Source organism: Pseudorasbora parva, chromosome 7, assembly GCF_024679245.1.
Source record: "Pseudorasbora parva isolate DD20220531a chromosome 7, ASM2467924v1, whole genome shotgun sequence".
Classification (NCBI taxonomy): domain Eukaryota; kingdom Metazoa; phylum Chordata; class Actinopteri; order Cypriniformes; family Gobionidae; genus Pseudorasbora; species Pseudorasbora parva.
The window spans coordinates 43,715,372-43,739,510 of NC_090178.1; the positions used below are offsets into that span (position 1 = coordinate 43,715,372).

The 24,139-nt window shown below is 43.0% G+C and overlaps 1 protein-coding gene across 2 annotated transcripts in view; it reads right to left on the bottom strand.

Moving 5' to 3' along the window:
- macf1b (microtubule actin crosslinking factor 1b) overlaps window positions 1–24,139 on the bottom strand; it is a 92,548-nt gene that overhangs the window by 59,982 nt on the left and 8,427 nt on the right. For both annotated transcript variants that reach the window (XM_067449306.1, XM_067449303.1), the window contains one exon: window positions 15,427–15,538. In XM_067449306.1, coding sequence (XP_067305407.1) covers window positions 15,427–15,537 — 111 coding nt within the window. In that variant the 5' untranslated portion in view covers window position 15,538. Of the gene's footprint in view, window positions 1–15,426; window positions 15,539–24,139 lie in introns of those variants that run through there.

The following is a 24,139-nucleotide window of genomic DNA, read 5'->3' on the forward strand; positions in this document are numbered from 1 at the left end:
AATGATCAGTACTTTTGCAGTTGGTTCTGTTTGAGGTCGGATCACATTCTCACCACAAACGAACCGCTCCAGAGTTTGTTTGAAAGCGTACCGAGACCAGCTCTTCAAGGAGGTTTCGGTACGCTTGTTTGGTCCGCTTTTGGTGCGCACCCGAGTGCGAATGCTGCTTTCAGACCTGACCAAACGAACCGCTCCTAAGAGGGAAACCAAATCTTGTACGATTCAAACTAACTAAATAAGGCAGGTTTGAAAGCACCCATAAAAGTATCTAGAACAAAACCAGACTAATTGTTCTATAAAGTTATTTTAAAAAGGAAAGAGGCATGTTGCTAATATCCTGACGCTGAGTTACAATGGTTTCTTCACCATTGATAATAATCTGGATAATGCTAGACAGTGAACGGACTTGGTCTGCAAGTATCAGGTGTTATAGCACTGAGGGTTCCTCCTGTAGGTGTAAATGGGTTATTGTCTTGCTCCATTTCCTGACCCCAGGCAGTGTAAATGATCACAGAATACAGTGAGTGTAAGAATGTGAGTCTTTGAGAGTCTTGACCTTGCTGGGGCGACGGTACGGTGTGGGTCATCAGAGCGGACACCACCCACGTTAGCAGGAGAACCACGCCCACCAGACTGAAGCGGGAGGCACAGAACAGGGAAGTGGAAAGGGGAAGAGTGGAAAATAAAGAGGAAAGCTCGCAGAAGAGCGGCAGAGTGCACACATCCACTTTATGATGATGAATGCGTCCCTGTAATTCAGAAGGGACCTGCAGAAGAGGGGATGACACAGCCACTACACTAACCACAGCACTTAAATTATTAACCCCAGCCCATCCCCCTATTGAGACAGCCAGCAAAATAAAACAGACAAAAGGAGGAGACGAGGAAAAAAGAAGAGCAACAATGCCTGCCACCCTGACTGTCCTGGGAAAGGGAATTCAGTGGTGTGATCCCACGAGGTCAAGATGTTTAACCTGACCAGGCTCTTAAACAGAGACAGGACATCAATGTCTGTCCTGAGTTATGGTCCTTAAAAAGGCCATTCTGAAATGCTTTTTGTGGTGGATGTGAATTCACATGGCAAGAATATTAATTCTAGATAAGATTTAGGTAGGAAATTGTTGGGTAGCAAGGGACTCTTCCTGCAATCCTGGCCTGAAATCTTTCTATGCTGCTTTTCCATCAATACACAAGCTATTTTATGTTCTGAACAAAACATTAGACATGCATGACATCACAATATTTATGATTATAAGATTTCTTTATGAAATAGTTATTTTGATCTTTCTATGCATCAAAGAATCCTGAAAAATCATGGTTTGCTGAAAATGTCAACATTGATAATAATCATATATGTGTCTTGAGCATCAAATCATCGTATCAGAATGATTTCTGAAGGATCATGTGACACTGAAGACTGGAGTAATGATGCTGAATATTCAGCTTTGATCACAGGAATAAATTACATTTTAAAATATATTTAAATATATTTAATAATAATAAAATAATAATAATAATTAAAATATTTTTTTATTTGTATATTGCATGTTTATTCGAATCACCACCTAAATCAGGGTTTAATAGGATATTCTATTAAAATGGCTCTTTAAATTGTAGTTTTATGATATATCCAACCTGCGGGGAAATAAATGATGTTACAAGGTGGCGATTTCGTATGAATTTATATGATGTGAATCAAGCAAAAACATACAATTATTAGAATAAAGTAAGCATTAAGGTCCACCCGTATCGTACTAAATAGTTACAACTAGCCAATATTGTGTTAATATATCCATTGCTGATCTAAGTGAACAGATCATTCCAATGTAGTAATTATGAGAAAGAATCAAAGCGAGAGTGACGTCAGTGTCATGTCCACACTTGGCAGTGCTGTACTGCCATTATATACCAATCTGACAGAGACACCTGATCCTGGCTCCCTGATCACTCAAAGGGAAAATCAAATTGTCCTCTCATTGACCATATCATTTACCCAGTGTGTGGATCAACATTGGTCAGGCAGTTGACTCTATTTAAGTTATTCACTTGGCAATGTCAGTCTTACAATCTAAAAACGAATGCATGCAGTTCACATGCTATGTTGCATATAGCCTATTGTGCACAATGGACTATAAAGACTATATAAAAAGCTCTGAAATCTGTAATAATTCACCTAAGATCTATTGTCTGCTTGGCAGACTGCTGCACATGTGAAATGAATGAGGCTTGTAGAGTAGCAGATGAATCAGCGTAATGCCAAATGGGTTGCAGATGTGGCCAAATCTGATCACAGGTCCCCTGTGTGTAAATACCCAGAGAGCCCTAAAGTGGATTAATCCTACAGACATGTTCTCCTCCCCCACCGTTCCTGCTTCCAAATCAAATAACACACAATGGCTCCTCCAGTATATAATTAGCACCTCAGTGGACATATCACACCCTGTTGGTGAGGCTGTCCGTGAGCCTGATGATCAGTGTAAAACTACAGAAGGATCTCTTTGGGCAGAAAAATCAAAGTGTCTTTCCACAAACACAGTAAAGTGTCACTAGAATGGTCACTTCCCAAAACAGACTGATGATGACTGGCTCAGTGTGAAGAGCTTCCCTGCTGGGATACTGGAAATTAAACCATCGCAGGGGATCAAAAGGGGTGACAAAAGAAGGTGATAGAAAGATCGTTTGATATTTATTTAAAGAAGTGAGTAAGATTAAAGTAATTTTGGTGACCATATTTTGATTACCTAAAACCTGGACACTCGGCCCGGCAATGAGATACTCAAAGTTTACTCAAAGATGCCTTATTAATTGCAATAAATTTAAAGTATGGATAGAAAATTGTTATATTACAAAATACTCTCTATAACCAAAATGTCTATGTCCTGGGAAAACAGGATATTTGGCCACCCTAAAGGTAATGCTACCCTTTTGACAAGGTAGTAAGCCTCAAGCTACTAACAAAGTCACTACTGTCACCATATGGTCGTAGTATAAAATGCACAAAGATGAGAAAAATCACAGAAACAGTATTTAATTCAAATTCACTTACAGGAATGCTCAGAGAAAGTAAATCACAACCATATTAACATAGACGGGAACAGACAAAGGAATAGACAGGAACTAATGAGATAATTAACAAGACAACAGGTGAATGGAATGACTAATCAAACAAACTGAAAATACGGACAAGACAAAACCCAAACACAAAGAAACATTGCCAAAACAGATTATAACCGTAACAGTAGCTCCCCCTCTTGAATGCCGTGTTCTCGCACCGTAAAGAGTCCATTTAATGGTGGGCGTACACTGTGCGAATTCGGACACTCGGGAGGTTGTGAGATATTGCAGACACTACGGGTCAGTTAATTTGATAATCGCATCAAATCAGCTGCTACACGACATGACTGCACTGCACGGTGAGCCGGCGGCGATCGCACGAGCTTTCGCATTAAACACAGAGACTGGAGCTTTCAATGTTGCTGCTATAGCTTCAGATACAAAAATAAAGGAAAGATATGTGTGCCAATGATTTGCTGAAAAGCAGAGAACAGTAGCCATTCCTTTCAACCGAAACAACTAGAGGGAGAGAGACGGCGCGCGTGAGAGAGAGAAAGTGTGTGTGTGTGTGTGTGCGCTGTATGGCTGCAGCCACTGAGCTATAGCCTAATAATACTCATAGGTCAAGATGTGACGTGGTTGTGCATGATTTGGCAATAGGGGACAGCCATACGCTGGTGAAAATCTCCCCGAATTTTTAAAACATGATTTAAAATGATCATTAGGTTGGGAGGTGTTCCTAATGTGCTCGGCTCATTTCGCATTTCCTCTTACACGCTGCGGGACACGACCATACGAGCATCCAAGATGCCCACGCGATTTCTCCCGAGAGAAAAAAAATCATCTGTGAGTTTGTACGACAGCAAAAATCACACCGTTTACGCCTGCCTTAAGACGGGAGGACAGGGAGTCTGGAGGAGGACGCAGAGCCGGCAGAACTTAGGGATTGAGGGACGATGATGGGAGACAAGACCAGGGTGGCGAAGATGGTGGGAGGAGCCAGGATGGAGACAGGAGCAGGAGGAGTCTGGTGGAAAACAAGCCAGGTCGATGCCCCATGGCAGAGAGGAGGGAAGGAGGAGCCATGGTGTAGATCTCCTCAGAGAGGCCCTGGGGACGAAGTCGTAGCAATGACCGCCCTAAGTAGAACCAGAATACTGGGCTAAGGTGAAGCCAGAGCGACTGAGGGTGGAGCTGGAGCCGGAGGGAGGAGCCAGACTGAGCCGTAGAGGTGGAGAGACGGTGCTCAGCAGATGTCTCGCAAGTTTGTGGCATAGACGACACGACGTCCAGCTGAGACGGAGCCGGAGGGTTGTGGGAGCCCGGTGGATCTGCAAGCCTGATGGTCCTACACTTCAAAATATGCTCTTCTTACTTCGTAATTTAGTCTTGTTTCTAGTCTAAATATCTAACAATTCTTAAATCAAGATGCATTTACTATACAAGTAAAACGACATGATATTTTTTCTTGTTTTTGCTGTAAATAAACTCAAAATGAAGTGAGATTTTGCTTAAAACAAGCAAAATTATCTGTCAATGGGGTGAGAAAAAATATTGTGTTTCTGATAGAAATCTTGTTTCTTGTTTCCGTCCCAAACAGAAATAAGAGTATTTTTCTCACCCCATTGGCAGATAATTTTCCTTGTTTTAACTCACTTCATTTAGATTTTTTCCCCAGAAAACAAGAAAAAATATATCTTATGTCCTGTTACTTATCTAGTAAATGCCTCTTGATTTAAGAACATTTAGATATTTGGACTGGACACAAGAAAAAAAATACTAAATAAGAAGAGCAGTTTTTTGCAGTGTAGGTGGAGCTGAGGGAGGGACAAGCCAAGCCAGAGGAGTCTGGATGATGGGTCGAGGTGGAGTGACAGGATCAGAGGTTGGAGGTGGAGCCAGGGAATCAAAACAGCTGGCCCGAGGTGGATCCACACCACAGAGATGAGTATACTCAACTCCAAAGAACCTTTTATGCTAAAAAGGTTCTATAATGACAAGAAAGAACCCTTTTGGCACTTAAAAGGGTTCTAAATAGAACATTTTATGGATTCCAAATACATAGCGCCAACAGAACCTTTTGAGGTTCTATATAGAACCTTTTCTTCTAAGAGTGCACAGAGGGGTGGTAGAGGAGGAACTGAGGGGCTGATGGTGTCAAGTTATGTGAATGCATCGTCTCACCTTTTCTGTGTGTGTGGTTTTGTTGGAGGCGTGGTTTCTGGTTACTCTCACTCTGATCACGGACACCTGCTGCACTCATCACGGGGACTATTTATACAAGGCTCTCACTCACCTTTGCTGTCAGATTTTTGCAGGTCGTCTGGGTCCTGTCTGCGTCGCTCCTGAGTCCCGTCTCCCGCCGATTCGGATAGCCCATTCAGCCCTGCGTCACAGTCCTGCGTGCTCTCCCTGCCTGCCCGCTCTGCTGGTGCCTGATCAACAGGCTTCCTGTCCTGTTGTGTTCCTGAGTATTCGTCTCGCATCTTCCAGCAAACTGTTTGTGTTCATTCTGAACTTGAGTATAATAAACCCTTTAATTCTCGCAACTGGATTCTCTGTCTCTTTTCCACCAGCGAACGTAACAGACGGGACACAGTGGCGACTGGGGATAGGGGCTGGCTGGAATTTGAAGAGGAGGTGGAAGAGGGAGGCATGGAGGGATCCTAGGAGAAGCAGGCGGCTTGAGGCTGGGCGGTGGAGGTGCAGGAAGAATATTGCTAGGAGGAATCAGTGGGGGCAGGGGATCATCCTCTTCAAAAACATCCTCATCAAAATAACAATATACAGAGTCCAGGTGCAGCTCACTCTCTGCTTCAGAAGTGTGGGCAAGGCTTCACTCCACAAACTCTACGAGGACTCTCATGATGACACACAGTGTTTCTGGCTCACACTCCTGGTCAGACGATCGTCAAGGCTCAGGCTCGGGCTCAGGCTCAGGCTCTGGGGCGAGGTCAAGCACGGATCCTCTTTGTCGGCTCTGGCTCACTCGCCGTGGTAGTCTCAATTCCTCCGTCTGCGGTGGGCTCTGGCAAATGGTCCGTGCAGCTGGGTGATGGCAGGCTGGGCTCTGGATTAGGAGCGGGGTAGATTACTTTCTCCTCAGCAAGGCAGATGGTAAATGGCAAATCTCAGCTCACCAGCACCCACTCCACATAATCGCTAAAATAGATTTGCTGACTTGTTACTGTCAATACATACACGACATGCTGCTGTGAGCAAGTTAGACGTGCTGCTGCTGTACAAGGTAGCATACATGAATTACCCATTGCAGATCTGTACAGGTGGAGCTGGGGAAGGTGTTGGGTTTCTTGGGTTTTGTGCTGAAACTTCTACAGCAAAAGCTGACCAGTATTAGAAGGTTGAGCAGAAAGCTCATTGGCTTCTCATACAGCTGGAACTAATCAGATGTGCCATATTGAGAATGATGTGACTGCAAGCCGACTGAGATAAATACCTATCAGCCTGCTCCATCTAGCGTTTCATGACACTACTGTATTCAACAACACTCATTTTTGTCTCACATATGCATGCATCCATTGTTTTAGTTTGGCAGGGTCACCGATAGCTTAGCTTAGCATAATGAATGGAATCCTATGTTGCCAGCTAGCATGTCCCAAGTAAAAGTGACACCCCCCCCCCCCCCCCAAAAAAAAAAAAAACCCTCACCTGATTACTTCTTGTGGCCTGCATATTCATAACGAGTACAAAAAACAAGGCGATTTCCTACACTCTTAGAAAAAAGGTACAGTTCTGTCACTGGAGCGGTACCCTAAGGTACAAAAGTGAAAAGGTACATCTTTGTACCTAACTAACCCCTAAATGGTACATATTAGTACCTTAAAAGGTACATATCAGTACTTTAAGAGCGTATATTAGTACCTTAAAGGTACATACTGTATTTTTGTACCTTAGGGTACCGCCCCAGTGATAGCAATGTACCTTTTTTTTCTGACAGTGTAGTCAGATATTGACTTGGGACTATATTATGGGTATATTTACTCTGGACATGCTAGCTGGCAACATAGGATTCCATTCATTATGCTAAGCTAAGCTAGCGACAACCCTGCCAAGATAAAACAATGCATACATGCATATGTGAGACAAAAATGCATTTTTTATAAAAACGGTGGAGTGTTCCTTTAAACCAAGAATGAAATATACTTTAAATAATTAATTAATCCGAGTTAATGTTAATTTCAACAATGCTTGTAACTGAAAGTTCTAAAATTGAAATTAAAAGTTGCATCTGTAAATAGAGTTGTATATTTATTGACTAACATTAACAAAGATGAATAAATAACAAATGTATTGCTCATTGTTAATGCTAGTTAATACATTTACAAAAATTAACTAATGGGACCTTGTTGTAAAGTGTTACAAATTTCCTTTCAGCTGTGTATGGATGATAACATAACTTGTGCACGTGTCCAAAGGAAACTGCATGAACTGCAAATTTCAATCAACCTACATTATGCATGTAAAAGAGTGCTCTGCCTTGGGAAGTTAGATGAGCCAGTGTTTCTCAGAGGAGGAGGGGAGCTGATGTTAGCTCGCTGTCATTAAGGGTATGGACGAGAAAAAGGAGACCACGCTGTGCTGTAACCCTTCACCCTTCTCCATCACGGCTCTGTTTGCAGGTTATGTGTGCGAGGCTCATTTGAGATGCAGAGTTAGCCACAGGCTCAGGATAAAGAGAGACACAGACACACAAAGACTTTAGCGTTAGCAGGAAGCAATGAATGAGGCCCTGGGCAAGAATCAAACCAAGTGAATAAAGGGGACGCATTTTTGTAGTGATGCACCATCTTTTTTAACAAAAAAACCAAAATATATAGTTTTTAAATTTAGCCAAAACCCAAAACTGAAAATAAAGTTCTGCCTGTCATGTGCTTTTATTGTAAAGTTCTTCGGCAAACATGCTGCCTCTCAAATTTTCAACTCAACAAATTTTACATATTGCTACTGTAGCATCATTTTTGATCAGTTATCCTCAAAGTTGACATGTTTACTTGATGTTATTCACATTAAGTGCATGAAATAGACGCAGAGACAGTCAAAATCCGACATTGGAGAAGCATGAATTAAACAAACCAATGTAAATCAATGATCTCGGTCCTTTATAATTATGTTTGCTCTTTCAGACAATGTTTGTTCGGTTGTTCGTTCATTTTATTTAATATTTAATTTATTTTATTTTATTATTTAATTTATTTAATTTAATTTAATTTCACTTATTTTTTCCTTTCATTACTTCTTTTCTTTTCTTTATTTATATGTCATGTTCTTATTTAATTTCATGTATTTTATAATTTAATTTATTTCATTTTTTTTCTCAAATCTGTTTATTGAACTTTTACAATAATAACAGGATACAAACACAGGAGAATCATGATAAAATATTTTCCACGCCCCACCCCAAATAATGCGATAAAAAAATCAGAATCAGAAAAAAAAAATTATGAAGGGATCCCAGATCTCAGAAAATCTACCAGTGTTGCCCTTTAATGTATACCTAATTTTTTCCATATGAATGAAACTCATGACATCTATCAGCCAGTCATCAAAAGATGGAGGGAGTTTTTGTTTCCACAGCAGAAGAATGCGCGTCTAGCTTATAGTGTTAAGAAAGCAAAAGTATTTGCAGTATTTTCCGGTACACCAGTAACCTTTGAAGGAAGTCCAAAGAGTCCAACCGGAGGGCAAGGTTCAATCTGTTTCTTTGTCATTAAAGAAGAACAATTGAAGATTGATAGCCAAAAAGAAGTTATGGATGGACAAAACCAAAACATATGAATTAAATCCGTAGGGGCCTGGTGGCAACGATCACAGAGAGGGTCAATACCAGGCTTGATTTTTGCCAACCTCAATTTTGTCCAGTAAATTCGATGAATACATTTTAACTGGATAAGGCTATGACGTGCACAGATAGAGGAGGTATGAACACGAGACAGGATCTGACTCCCATTGTTTTTTAGTAAAAGAGAGAGAAGCAGAAGAGATGGAGGAAATCAAACTGTATAGCGAGGACAACACACCCCTTTTATCTAAGGCTGCTTCAAGAATCTGATCAAGCAGAGATTTTGGGGGAAGATTCGGAAAATCAGGGAATGAGTTTTTAAATTTCTGAGCGGCAAATATCTAATTAAATATCTAATAACATTTTTGTTTCAACTGAGAAAAGCAGGAAAACACATTATGGATGTAAATATCATTGACCACTGAGATCCCTGCTCTCTGACAAATATTAAATGCCTTGTCATTAAGTGAAGGGGGAAATAAAGGGTTACGATTTATAGGTGAAACCACTGGCAAGTGCTGGAGGCCAAAATGTGTTCGGAATTGGGACCAAATATGTAATGCTTGCCGAACGATACAATTACCATAAGGACAGCTATGTGTATAGATGGCGGTAAGGCGAGGCAGGGTAACAGGACTTCAATATTGACCCAAGACGGAACCCAATCACTAAGCCCAAAATGATTTTGAAACCAGAATAGTGTAGAGTGTATATTTGCTGCCCAGTAGTAAAATAAGAAATTAGGGAGGGCGAGCCCGCCCTCAAGTTTTGGTTTTTGAAGTATTTCCCTACGAATTCTGGCTGGTCCTTTGTTCCAAATAAAAGATGAGATTTGTTGATTTAGAGTCTTAAAGAAAGACTTGGGTATAAAAATTGGGACAAATTTAAATAAAAACAAAAATCTAGGTAAAACATTCATCTTCACAGAATTCACACGTCCAGCCAATGAAAGGGGAAGAGCGGACCAACGAGCAAAATCTTTCTGAACTCGTTGGAGGAGCGGAATAAAATTAGATCCGAGTATTTACGTGTAATTGTTACTCCTAAGTATTTGAAGCTATGGACAGCCACATTAAACATTGAGATACTAAACAACATCGGGACTGTCAAAGCTGTGCGATTCGCTGTTTAATGAAAGGAGAAGTCTGCAGGGATACAGCATCCTGAATTGATACCGGCTCCGTGTAATTCTGCCTTGACCGATTTAAACTGATCCCGACGTTTCTTGAGTTCTGCAGAAAAATCAGGAAAGATCAGAATCTTGGATTCCTTGTAGCGCAACTCCCCATGCTCGGGTGACAACCGTAAAATTTCTTCTCTGGTTTGGAAACGAAGAAAGCGTACAATCATAGGTCTCAGAGGCGCGCCGGATCGTGGTTTAGGCACGAGAGACCAATGTGCACGCTCAGTCTCCGGCGTCTGAGGTAGTTTATCCCCGAGAAGTTCAGCGAAGAATGATGCCATGACTTGAGAGGGTTTGGATGTTTCAACATTCTCGGGAATTCCTAATATACGAAGATTGTTCCGACGTGAGCGGTTTTCCAGATCATCCGCCTTGCTCTTTAACTCCTCGTTATCTCGTGCAGGGACTGATATTTGCGCTGCAACATGTCGAGCCTTTCATCCATGCTGTTCATGGAAGCTTCAATGTCTTTAATTTTGGAGCCATGGTTGGGAATAGTGACTTGAAGGGCCGCTGTAGAGGCACGTATTTCAGAGAGAAATTCAGTCCTTAAAGAGGCGATTTCCTCACGATTTGTTGTGGTAAGCATCTCTTTTAAAAGAGCTGGCGTTAACCCCGAAGAAGCCGCGGCCATGTTGCCAGCCTCATCAGTTTCATCAGGAGCGGGAGAAGCACGTTTAGATTTAGGCTTAGTAACAAAAATAACAGCCCCCAACAAGCATTCGAATTTTCTCTTGCGTTGTAGGCGTCGTCTTAAAGTATTTAGAGTACTAAATGTTCCTGTTAACAATTGAAAATAAATAAAAAGTTACAGAGCAGCACCCAGACGCACCTCACTCACTCAAACTGCATACCGGAAGTCCTTTATTTCATTTAATGTTATTTGTTTTATTTTTTCAATTTCATTACTTCATTTATTTTATTTTATTGTATTTATTATTTATTGTTTGCTTATTTTCCTTACCCTGATTAATAACTGTGTTATTAACTGTGTTAACAGTCTACTAATACTCTAATAAGAGTTAGTTGACATGTAGTTGCAAAGTGACTAATAGAATGTCTAAAGTGGACTGTAATAAAGTTCGTAGAAATGGGAAGGAAGAAGGTGGGAACCGGCGCACAACTTTAATTCAAAATAAATAAACAAAAGGAAAGTAACGCGGGCAGCCCCTCACGGACGACTGCCCGCACACACATAATAAGACATCAACAAAACTCAATGTAAAGTCCAGGCCATGTCCTCTCTCGTCCTTCAATGGTGACACTCGTCCTTGTATGCCTCCGAGCTCCCTCATGAGAGGTCTCGCTCGCTCCTCCCATGTCTCTCGCTCGTTAATCTCGCCACATAGACCATTGAAATAAAATGTAACCAAAGGTTCTTCACATTTATATATCTCAGAATTGTATTACCCATACTCATACCGAAAGCAAAAACTTAAGGTAGCAGTACCAGCAGCCATATCACCCAGTAGCCCAAGACTGGTTTCCCACTGAAGCTAAGCAGGGCTGAGCCTGGTCAGTACCTGGATGGGAGACCAACTGGGAAAACCAGGTAGCTGCTGGTAGAGGTGTTAGTGAGGCCAGCAGGGGGCGCTCACCCTGTGGTCTGTATGGGTCCTTACACCCCAGTATAGTGATGGGGACACTGGAACACTATACTGTCAAAGAGCATTGTCCTTTGGATGAGACGTTAAACCGAGGTCCTGACTCTCTGTGGTCATTAAAAATCCCAGGATGTCCTTCGATAAAAAGAGTAGGGGTGTAACCCCGGCATCCTGGCCTAATCTGCCCTTTGGCCTCTGTCCATCATGGCCTCCTAATAATCCCCATATCCTGATTGGCTTAATCACTCGGTCTGGTGCAATATGGCTGCCGTCGCATCATCCAGGTGGATGCTGCACATTGGTGGTGGTTGAGGAGATTCCCCCTTCTATGTAAAGTGCTTTGAGTGCCTAGAAAAGCGCTATATAAATGTAACAGATTATTATTTTTATATTTTTATGTTTCCCATTAGGCAGGATTTCTTAAATCATGTGTCTTATTGAGGAGAGATATGATGTTGCTTTAATAAGTGATCAGACACACCATTTTTACCTGCAAAGTAAAACAGGTGAAAATCCCAACAACATACTTGCAACAATCCCACGACTTGCGCTGAAGGAGGAACCTTAACCATATCTACAGACCAGAAGATCATGGAGATTTGATCTAGAAACAGCTCGGCAAACGCATAGAAACATGCTAAAACCCAATGGCAACACCTTGGCAACTGCATAGCAACACCCTGGCAGCAATGTCTGAAGGAATGTCATGGCAGCAATGTTTGAAGGAACAAGAATGGAAAGTAAAGACAGGCCATGATGAGGAATGGCAGGAGACGGCTCAATTACTGTTGATGTGAGCGAGACAGTGAAGAGATAAAACAGAGAGACGAGTGTTAACAACTTTTCTTTTGTGGAAAGATAAGAGAACTCCCAATGTAAGATACTGTGCTTTTCTCCAGTTCGTCACCGTCTCATCTGAGTCTAATGTGCTTTCAGAGTGCTCTCTCATGTGTGCACAGGGCCCCAACACAAACCTGCACCCCACTCTCCTCAACCAGCCTGAACACAAAAGACCTCTCCTCTGAGGAGCCGCACCTCGCTCGCTCGCTCAGTCTCTCTCTCTCTCTCTCTCTCTCTCTCTCTCTCTCTCTCTCTCTCTCTCTCTCTCTCTCTCTTCTCTCTCTCTCTCTCTCTTCTCTCTCCTCTGAGGAGCCCCACCTCACTCGCTCGGTCTCTCTCTCTCTCTCTCTCCTCTGAGGAGCCGCACCTCACTCACTCGGTCTCTCTCTCTCTCTCTCTCTCTCTCTCTCTCTCTCTCTCTCTCTCTCTCTCCTCTGAGGAGCCGCACCTCGCTCACTCGGCTCTCTCTCTCTCTCTCTCTCTCTCTCTCTCCTCTGAGGAGCCGCACCTCGCTCACTCGGTCTCTCTCTCTCTCTCTCTCTCTCTCTCTCTCTCTCTCTCTCTCTCTCTCTCTCTCTCTCTCTCTCTCTCTCTCTCTCTCTCTCTCTCTCCTCTTGTAGGATTTTGCCCTCCAGGGATTTGGATTTATGGCTATAGCTCAAGCATATTCTTTGAGCATATTCAATAGGGATGCTTACCCGGGCACCATGGGGACAGTGTGTTACAAGCCTCAGATTGCCGCCTTTGATCAGCTTTATTCTCATCACAGAGTTTTTTCCCCCATCAAAACAGGCCCATGCCCACTCAATTACCACTGAACAAAGAGGCCTGCCGTATTCCGGATGTCCTCAGGAATAACAGTCATGTTTGTTTGTTTTTTGCAGGTGGTCATGTTACAGTATATATGGAAGCTTGTTGCTGTCCTGGCATAAAAAGATTATTACGTTTACTGTGATTTTTTATCTCACAATTCAGAGGAAAAAGTCAGAATTGCGGTGGTTCATATCTAGAAATTCTGACTTTATTTCTCACAATTTTGAGTTTATAACTTTATTTCTTGCAATTGTGAGTTTATAACTGATTTTTTAGTGAGATATAAAATCACATATATACCAATCAGGCATAACATTATGACCATTATTCCTTATATTGTGTTGGTTCCTCTTTTGCTGCCAAACCAGCCCTGACCCGTCAATGCATGGACTCCACTAGACCCCTGAAGGTGTGCTGTGGTATTTGGCACCAAGATGTTAGCAGCAGATCCTTTAAGTCATGTAAGTTCAGGTGGGGCCTCCAAGGATCAGACTTGTTTGTTCAGCTCATCCCACAGATGCTCGACTGGACTGAGATCTGGAGAATTTGAAGGCCAAGTCAACACCTCAAACTCACTGCTGTGCTCCTCAACTATTCCTGAACCATTTGTGCTTTGTGGTAGGAGCATTATCCTGCTGAAAGAGCCACAGCCGCCAGGAAATACCGTTTCCATGAAAGGGTCTGCAAAAATGCTTAGGCAGGCAGTACGTGTCAAAGTAACATCCACATGGATGGAGGACCCAAGGTTTCCCAGCAGAACATTGCCCAAAGCATCACACTGCCTCCGCCGACTTGCCTTCTTCCCATAGTGCATCCTGGGGCCATGTGTTCCCCATGTAAGCGACGCACCTGGCCATCCAGAATGATGTGAAAGAAAACGTGATTCATCAGACCAGGCAACCTTCTTCCATTGCTCTGAGGTCCAGTTCTGATGCTCAGGTGCCACTGTTGGTGCTTTCGGCGGAGTCAGCACGGGCACCCTGACTGGTCTGTGGCTATGCAGCCCTATACGCAACAAACTGTGATGCACTGTGTATTCTGACACCTTTCTATCAGAACCAGCAGTAACTTCTAGAGCAATTTAAGCTACAGTAGTTTGTAGGTTTGATCGAACCACACAGGCCAGCCTTCGCCCCCTACGTGCATCAATGAGCCTTGGCCACCCATGACCCTGACCTTTTTCACAGAATTGTTATAACAGAATTGTCAGATATACTGTAAACTCAGAATTGCGAGAGAAAATGTCAGAATTGTTAGATAGAAACTTACAATTGTGAGAAAAAATGTATATAAACTTAGAATTTTTTTTTAATTTCTCGCAATTGCTAGTTTATACCTTATTTTCTTAAATTCTAACTTTTTTCTTAGAATTTTAATATAAACTGCAAGAAAAAAAGAAAGAGTTGTTAGATATACTGTAAACTTGCAATTGCAACAAAAAAGTCATAATTATGAGAAATAAGTTACCTTTTCATATATCTAAAATAAAATAAAATTGAATGATAAATGAAAATAAAATCACTGGGTCTTATATATGCACATTCTTACATTTTCTTTTTTAGTTATATGCTTAGAGTTCGTTATAAATAAGGATTTGTAGCCTTTAATCCAAAAACATAGGCAGCAAGGCATAAATGTCTCGCCACCAAAAATTGCTGTACATCTCCTTACAGTATGATGTCATGAGAAACCAGATGATATACTTCACAAGACAAAAGGATGAAAACCCTGGGTGGAGTCGGTTAAAACTGTCTCAATAGTCGCACAAAAGAAACTTGAGCTTATTCAGTATTCAAATAAAGCTGCTGTATAACGAGTAACTGAAGAGAATGAAATAATGTCCATGACATGTACAGTAAGTTATGTGTAAATGGTGGACATGAACAGACATCTAGGTTATTACTTAAATACAAGTTAATGAGTGACACTGATCATATGACTCAAGCACAAGATTTTACTATTGAACATACTCAAATCTCATTAGAGAATATGTTCATCAGGTTTATTATCAGGGAAGCTAATCGTTTACCTAATGTTTAATGTTTTCTAATTAGAAAATAGTTCAAAATAGAGGCACTTTCAGAAGTGTTCTCGGATGATCTTGACCCAAGCAGTGTGTGTGAGAAACTCACAGCAGGATCCAGTGGAGGGAGTCTCATCTCCATGGTCTTGAGCCAGTGTCGTAAGGCCCTGATCTGCCCTCTGAACTCACTCTGCCACTGACTCCACTCCTCGGAATCCATCCTATGAGACACAATACTTTGTTAACTCTCTACTAGTGTCTGAACTTAATCTGTTCCTCTTATTAATCAGTACATAATAAAACATAACATTGACAAGAGCCCCTTTACTTTGTCATAATAAATACAATGCAATATAATACAATAGGATGGAATAATATATAATTACATTTCTTTTTTGTTTTGTTCAAAATTCAATACATCATCAATCCTTCTTCCAAAATGTTTATTTTTTTCTTACCCATATTCAATATATTCCTATATAACACCCAAAAAAGTTGCGCAAAAAAGGGAAGTGCAGTCTGCTTAACAGGGAATGATACATCACCTCACCTTTCCTCATATTCTTAATTTGATCATTTTTGCCCGTGTATGTCTGGTCATATCCATAAATAAAGTAAAGTTACTCAGCTGTCATGACAAATCGGGTCCTCCCTCAAAATCGTGTCTCTATCAACTATCACTAAATACCAAGTACATACAAACAATATTAATTTAAAATATGTATATTGAACGGAAATATGTATATTAAATTGAACAGAATTAATTACTAACTTTTATATAACTAATAATAATAATAAAAGTGGATCATTTAATTAATTACATTCTTTTTTTATAACTGAAATAGCTGGACATTTAACACATAATTTAACACTTTATTACATTAAAGATGATTGTGAATGCACGCACACTCCTGAGCAAAAATAATGGCAAAGCTCTTTGTCTTTAGGATCAAGAAATTAGCAAAAATGTAAGCAAATGCACTTCTTAAAAACCATTGCTATCTCAGAAAAAAACACACAAAAAAGTTTTTGGCAGAATAGTTGAGTGTAGAGGGATGAATCACAGTAAAACACAAGTTAATGGTGATGCTCCAAAGCTGTATCTTTAATAATAATATAATAAATGCATCTCTACCACAGTAATGGAGGAATTGTGTAAAGAAATATGTAAAAAAAGCTGCTCCCCAGCATTTTTAGCTGCTGGTATTATTGGTGAGCTACTTCACGGTGAAAAGTCATTTAGTGCTTCAGAGTACAGAAGAGAATAGTGCAGAATGGCTTGTTTCACCCAAATAAAAAGTTATCTAAAGAGGAATGATCAGATGTTATTTTTCAACAAGGCGATGATCCTGGCCAAACAAGAGAGAACAAGTCCTTCTGGTTCATGTTTTCACTGGTAAGACTCCAGATTTTAACCTTATAGTGAATACTTTCACTTTAAACTCAACTGGGCGAGATTTTGAACTGCGTATGAATTGTTTTTATCCATCAACATTGGGTGGAACTACACTGACTCTTCTTCCTGTAAAACGCTGTCTGTAAGTTTACCCACATGACTCAAACATGTAAAGGAAGCAAAGGTGAAGGCTATTATGTTACGTTGCTTTATTAATAGTTTTTGTGCAATTCTTACTCATTTCCTGACCAGTGATTTGTAGTTAAAATGGCTAAGACCAATAAAAGACCACTTAATATTTTGACCCTTGACCCATTGAACTTTATTCTTCTTTATTGTTTTTTTTTTTTTTGTTTTGGTTAAGCTAAGTTTAAATGCATGCATGAACTAAGCTATTAGGCTAATCGGGTGCATGTATGCAAATACATAAGCTAACTAATAAAGACCTTAATGGTCATTGTAATGTAGTTCAAACAGCATTTATCTTAATAACATGATTATGAAGGAATTCTTTGCGAGAAAGGTTGACATTAAATCTCCAACCTACAGGGAATCACCTGTTTAAAACAAAATGGGTGGAGGGAGTTAAGCCATTAAAGGGGGGGGGGGGGGGGGTGAAATGCTGTTTCATGCATACTGAGCTTTTTACACTGTTAAAGACTTGGATTCCCATCTTAAACATAGACAAAGTTTCAAAAACTAAGTTGGACGTTTAATGGAGTATTTCTGTGTTAAAAATACTCCTTCCGGTTTCTCACAAGTTTCGGAGAGTTTTTTTCGAGTATGGGTCGGTTTGACGTCGATGGGTCGGAATCTCCTTGTATGGGCCGTACGGGCTCTTCTCCCGGTAGGGTGCGCGCGCGTGACTAGAGCGAGAGAGGAAATGCACGCCCCATAAACACTCTCTCAGCTGCAGATCCACTCGTCTGTGCAACACTTCTGGGGCGCCGCGCTCCACTTTATTCCTATGGGTGACGTCGAGCGACTTTAATGCGTCCGCACAGCATTCCGGGAAGGCAGCGCTGCATTTGAACCGATTTGAACAAAGAAATGACGGGAAGCGTCACAACATCACGCTTCAGTCGCGTCGTAAAAGTGGATCTCCACGGTCACTGCTGTCACAGGACTTCACCAAATCAACAATGTTACCAAAGAAGTGTGTTTTTGACGGAGCGGTCCCAGCGATAAAGGTTCGGTCCTGCTTTGGAAGCAGGCGGTGAGTAAAACTGCTTCAAATGTCTGTGCTGTTGGCTATCGCCGCGTAAGTAAGCATCAGTATGTAAATGGCACGATCGTGTATAACGTTAGTAAATCTATCAATGGAGCATGCGATGTATGGTGTGTGTTTAAATACATTAGTTTAGCTGACCAATATTGGTGTCAGTTTGTTTATTGGAAAACCACCCAAACATAAACCTTCACTTTCACACAAAGCATGCTTCTTCATTCAAATCCAGTACTCCATTGTTTTTTTATACACTATCTGACGTGCAAAACCGTTTTGCTTGCTACTGCTAAGGTTTAGTCGCATACAATAGTCCATAAACCGAATCATGTCCTCATAAACTGCGAGTAAACACACACAAATGTTGACAGGCCACTAAATACAGTACATACCACAGAGACGGACGTCCTGCTGTTGCTGTTTCTCCTGTTCAATTTATTTCGGCCTGGATTCTGGATCATATATGTATTAGTTGAATCTGATTGATAGTCATGGTTTATTTAGGGTAACGTTTTCTTTTCCTCGCATGTTGATGTCAGCTGAGACGCCCTCAATGCAACAGCTGCGCGTTTCTCATTCTTTAGCTCCGTCCACACGATACGCCTCCAGGCGCTGGTTTTTTTTCCGGAAAGACTCGGTAAAGCCTATATTTCTTTTATAAATATAATACAACTAAAGACTTTTCGGAGATATGAAGGATGCAATACTACTCTATAGGTACTCAAGATTGACTGAAACTGAGTGTTTCACCCCCCCCCCCCATCCTTTAAATACAGTTATTTGTTAAGATTCCCTGTAACCTTTAAATGGCAAATTAAGTGGGCAGTCAACATCAAGACAAAATAATATATAAGATACTTATAAATCTGCTTAGAATTCATAAAATGGGTATAGTCCAGGGGTTCTTATGGTACCTGCACACCCGTGGCACAGCTTGTAATAAAACAAGAATCAATATTGGCTTGAACCTGAGGGATTTATGTTGTAAAGATGAGGTGGAGATGGCATTTTTATTACTCAACAGGTGAAAAAAGTATTTAATTGAACAGATAAATTGCCATAGCTCTCTAACAGTGTTCATTGTAAAGCATTATCTATTGTGAAGGGTCGTTGTTTCGTTATGGTTGTTGTAGTGCTGTGCTGGAATATATTCTTAAGGAAGTACTGTGTCTATTAGTGGCTAAAGCTACAGTAACATCTTCAGCTAGTCAGCTTAAGATCTTTCCATCTAAAGTGACCATATCTCTTAAATGGTTAGTCACCACAAAAAATTAAAAATAATTCTGTCATTAATTCCTCACCCACATGTCATTCCAAACCTGTGAGAACTTTTTTGTTCATCTTCAGAGCACAAATTAAGATTATTTTTGATGATATCCGAGAGCTCTCATAGACAGCAACATAACGGCAACTTTCAGGGTCCAGAAAGGTAGTAAAGACATCATTAAAATAGTCCATGTGACTCCAGTGGTTCATAATGTTATGAAGCGAGGAGCATACTTTTTGTGAGCAAAAAACAAACAAAAATAACTTTATTCATCAATCTCTTCTCTTCCGTGACACTCTGAAAGCTGAAAGTTGTTGTCTATGGAGAGGATAGAGAGCTCTCGGATTTCATCAAAAGTATCTTCATTTGTGTTCTGAAGATGAACTAATGTCTTACAGGTTTGGAACGACATGGGGGTGAGGAATTTATGACAGCATTTTCATTTTCATCATCACTAACCCTTTAAGCCTAGCAGTGAATGTTTTATGAGCAGTAGAATAACCATATTCATTCGCAGAGCCAAAATAATGTTCTTGCATTTAGTTTAGTTTTTAACTGCTAGAGGGGAAAAGTTACATTAGAGTGTAAGTTAGATGGTGTCACGGTTCATGGATTCCCTGTCTCACTCTTGGGTGCGTGTTGAATGTAGGTGAGGGCGGAGCCTGGGATTGGCTCATCACGCACCTGTGGCTGATCACCTGCACCAGCTGCAACTCATCACCTTCACCCTATTTAGTCTCTCTGTTTCTCTCTTGTCTTTGTCAGAGCGTTGTTGGATGTTTCCCCTTGTGTCTCCGTGTTGGTTGTCGGTTCCCCCTTCCGTGAAACGCTGGATCCCTTCCCGGATCACCTCTACCGATCTCCCGAGTCACAGCTGCTCACAGCCTGCCCGTGTCGCCAACAGAGCCTCTCTCACTGCTCCGTCTTACCCGGACTTCTTCAGTGTTCTGAGTTTTGACTTCTGTGACACTATCTGTCAAATTAAACTGAGTTACTTGCAATTGAATCCTGCCTCTGTGAATCCGTTACAGAACGCTCTGACCAACCATGGATTCAGCGAGTATCAACGCCCTACTGACCAGCAGCAACGAGAGACTGGACCAGCAGGAGGCGAACTTAACTGCCACAGGACAGGCAGTACACACCTTGGTGGCACGGGTGGCCGAGCTGACCCAACAGATGCAACAACTCGTCGGTCCCACTGTGCCCGACCCACCGCCGATCCCCCACACACCATCCGCATCGCGGCAACCGGAACCACGTCTGCCTACCCCTGAGAGTTATGCCGGTGAGAGCAATTATTGCAGAGCCTTCCTTACCAAGTGTTCCTTGTTTTTCGCTCTTCAACCGCAGACTTTCAACACGGAGAGATCCAAGGTGGCATTCGTCCTCACCCTGCTCTCCGGACGAGCCGCACTTTGGGGAACGGCGGTGTGGGAAAATCAACATCCTTGCAGCTCCTCGTTCCAGACGCTGGCGGCGGAGATGAGAAGGGTGTTTGACCGAGCGGTAACCGGAAGAGAAGCGGCACGTCAACTCGCAGAGCTCCGTCAAGGTAACCGCTCGGTCTCGGATTATTCCATCGAGTTCCGCACCCTGGCCGCCGAGTGCAAGTGGAACGAGGAGGCACAGTGGGACATGTTCCTGCATGGGCTGGCTGACCGCATCCAGAAAGAGATTTTCATGATCGACCTTCCGGAGAAGATTGACGGACTGATCGAACTTGCGTTGAGGGTGGACGCTCGTCTGAGTCGGCTGAGATCCAGGATGGAGTTTCAGCACAAGAGTGTCGAATGCCCTCAGGCCAACGCTGCGGATGCGGTCAGCTACACCTTCGACCCGGAGCCCATGCAGGTGGGTCGAGCTCGGCTCTCCCGGGAGGAGAGAGCGAGACGGAGATCCCGTGGTCTTTGCCTCTACTGCGGCGGGACCGGACACCTGCTAGACTCCTGCCCGGTAAGAGGACCACGCCCGGCGGTAAGGAGAAGGCTACTGTCGGGCGGGATCTCCGTGGAAAAGACCTCATCCTCCACTCTCCTTCCGGTGAGATTGCTGTGGGCAGCCCAGGAATTTTCCAGCCCAGCACTCCTCGACTCGGGAGCGGAGGGTAACTTTCTTGACTCTGCCCTTGCACACAAACTTAAAATACCCACCATTGCACTTAAGAACACCATCTCTGTCAACGCACTCAACGGACAAGTTCTCCCTGACATTTCATTCACCACTGAACCACTTACACTGATCACGTCTGGCAACCACACTGAACTCATTTCATTTTTTATCCTGGACTCCCCTTTGGCTCCCATTGTCCTCGGTCACCCTTGGCTGGAGTTACATAACCCAAGGGTTGACTGGGGACAAAACTCTGTGTCTGCGTGGAGTGATAAATGTTATGAGTCTTGTTTGGTGTCTGCTTGTTCGTCTGTGTCTCGTTCTGTTTTTCAGAGTGAGACGGTGAATCTGTCTAACGTGCCTCCGGAGTACCTCGACCTGAAGGAAGTGTTCAGTAAGTCCCGAGCTGCTTCTCTTCCTCCGCATCGTCCCTATGACTGAGCTATAGATTTACTCCCAGGTAAGTCTCCGTCTAAGGGCAAACTATACTCTCTTTCTATTCCAGAGAGGGAGGCCATGGAGAAATATATTTCTGATTCTCTAGCCTCCAAATTCATCCGCCCTTCCTCTTCTCCAGCGGGGGCGGGGTTCTTCTTCGTGGGGAAGAAGGATGGTTCTCTGCGACCTTGCATTGATTACCGAGGGCTGAATAACATCACGGTAAAGAATACCTATCCTTTGCCGTTGATGTCTTCAGCTTTCGAGAGGTTACAGGGAGCATCCGTCTTCACGAAGTTGGACTTACGTAACGCTTATCATTTGGTTCGCATCAGGGAGGGGGATGAATGGAAAACCGCATTTAACACCCCCAGGGGGCATTTTGAATATTTGGTCATGCCTTTCGGCCTTTCCAACTCCCCAGCGGTTTTCCAGGCACTCGTCAATGATGTGTTGAGAGACATGGTCGACCAATTCATATATGTCTACCTGGATGACATTTTGATTTTTTCTTCGTCTCTCCAGGAACATGTTCGACACGTCAGACGAGTGCTTCAGAGGTTGCTAGAGAATGGGCTTTTTGTCAAGGCGGAGAAATGCGCTTTTCATGCACAGTCTGTTCCTTTTTTAGGGTACATCGTGTCATCGGAGGGAATGCGCATGGATCCCGACAAGGTTAAGGCTTTGATGGATTGGCCAAGTCCAGATTCCCGTAAGGCCCTACAGAGGTTTCTGGGGTTCGCCAATTTCTATCGGCGTTTTATTCGCAATTTCAGCCAACTAGCCGCACCTCTGACTGCCTTGACCTCTCCCCGAACGACGTTCAGGTGGTCCGATACAGCCGAGGCTGTATTCGCCAAACTCAAAAGCCGCTTTGTTTCGGCTCCCATCTTAGTCGCCCCTGATTCCACACGTCAGTTCGTGGTAGAGGTCGACGCGTCAGAGGTGGGGGTAGGAGCGGTTCTTTCACAGCGCTCTCCCTCAGATGACAAGATGCACCCGTGCGCGTTTTTCTCCCATCGTCTTTCTCCTGCCGACACAATTATGACATTGGTAACAGAGAGTTGTTGGCCGTCAAGTTAGCGTTGGAGGAGTGGCGTCATTGGCTTGAAGGGTCGGGGGTACCTTTTATTGTATGGACGGATCATAAGAACCTTGCATATATTAGATCTGCTAAAAGACTCAACTCCAGGCAGGCTCGGTGGGCACTTTTTTTCGGACGTTTTGACTTTGTTCTCTCGTACCGCCCCGGGTCTAAAAACATCAAACCCGACTCTTTATCTCGTATTTTTGATGCTTCCGAACGCCCGGTTACTCCCGAGTGTATTTTGCCAGAGAAGATAGTTATCTCTACACTCACATGGGAGATCGAATCGAAGGTCAAAGTGGCCTTAGAAGGGGTAACGCCCCCGCCCGGCGGCCCACCGAGTTGTTTGTTCGTTCCGGAGGGGTTAAGATCCGAGGTCCTAAAATGGGGTCACTACTCCAACATTGCTTGTCATCCAGGGGTAAACCGCACTTGCAGTTTAATAAAGCAACGATTTTGGTGGCCACTTATGGCTCGCGACATTCGCAGTTTTGTTTTGGCTTGCTCGGTCTGTGCGGTTGGTAAGACATCTAACCAACCTCCCCATGGGTTACTTCAGCCGTTGTCTGTTCCTTCGAGACCCTGGTCCCACATCGCTCTAGATTTTGTTACCGCCCTCCCGCCCTCCCAGGGCAAGACGGTCGTTTTGACCGTCGTGGACCGATTCTCGAAGGCAGCACATTTCATTCCCTTGCCCTAATTACCCTCAGCCAAGGAGACAGCGGTATCTGTAGTAGACCACGTCTTTCGGTTACATGGCCTCCCGATGGACGTGGTCTCCGACAGAGGTTCCCAATTTGTGTCCAAATTTTGGCAGGAGTTTTGTAAATTACTAGGAGCCACGGTTAGTCTGTCTTCGGGTTATCACCCCCAAAGCAACGGTCAGACCGAGAGAGCCAATCAGGATCTGGAAAGAGTGTTGCGATGTTTGGTATCCAAGAATCCTTCATCCTGGAGCCAGCAACTCTCTATGGTTGAGTACGCTCATAACTCGTTACCAGTGTCATCTACGGGCCTTTCGCCATTTGAGTGTAGTGTAGGTTACCAGCCACCTATTTTTCCTAGTCTGGATTCCGAGGTCGCGGTCCCCTCTGTTCACGCCTTTATCCAGAGGTGTCATCGCACATGGACCAGAGCCCGTGAGACTCTGCTCCAGGTGGGAGCGCGCACCAAGGCTAAAGCCGATCGCCACCGGTCTAAGCCTCCCGTTTACGTCGTCGGTCAAAAAGTGTGGCTTTCTACCAAGAACATTCCTCTCCGCTCCGTATCTAATAAACTTGCTCCCAAATTTATCGGC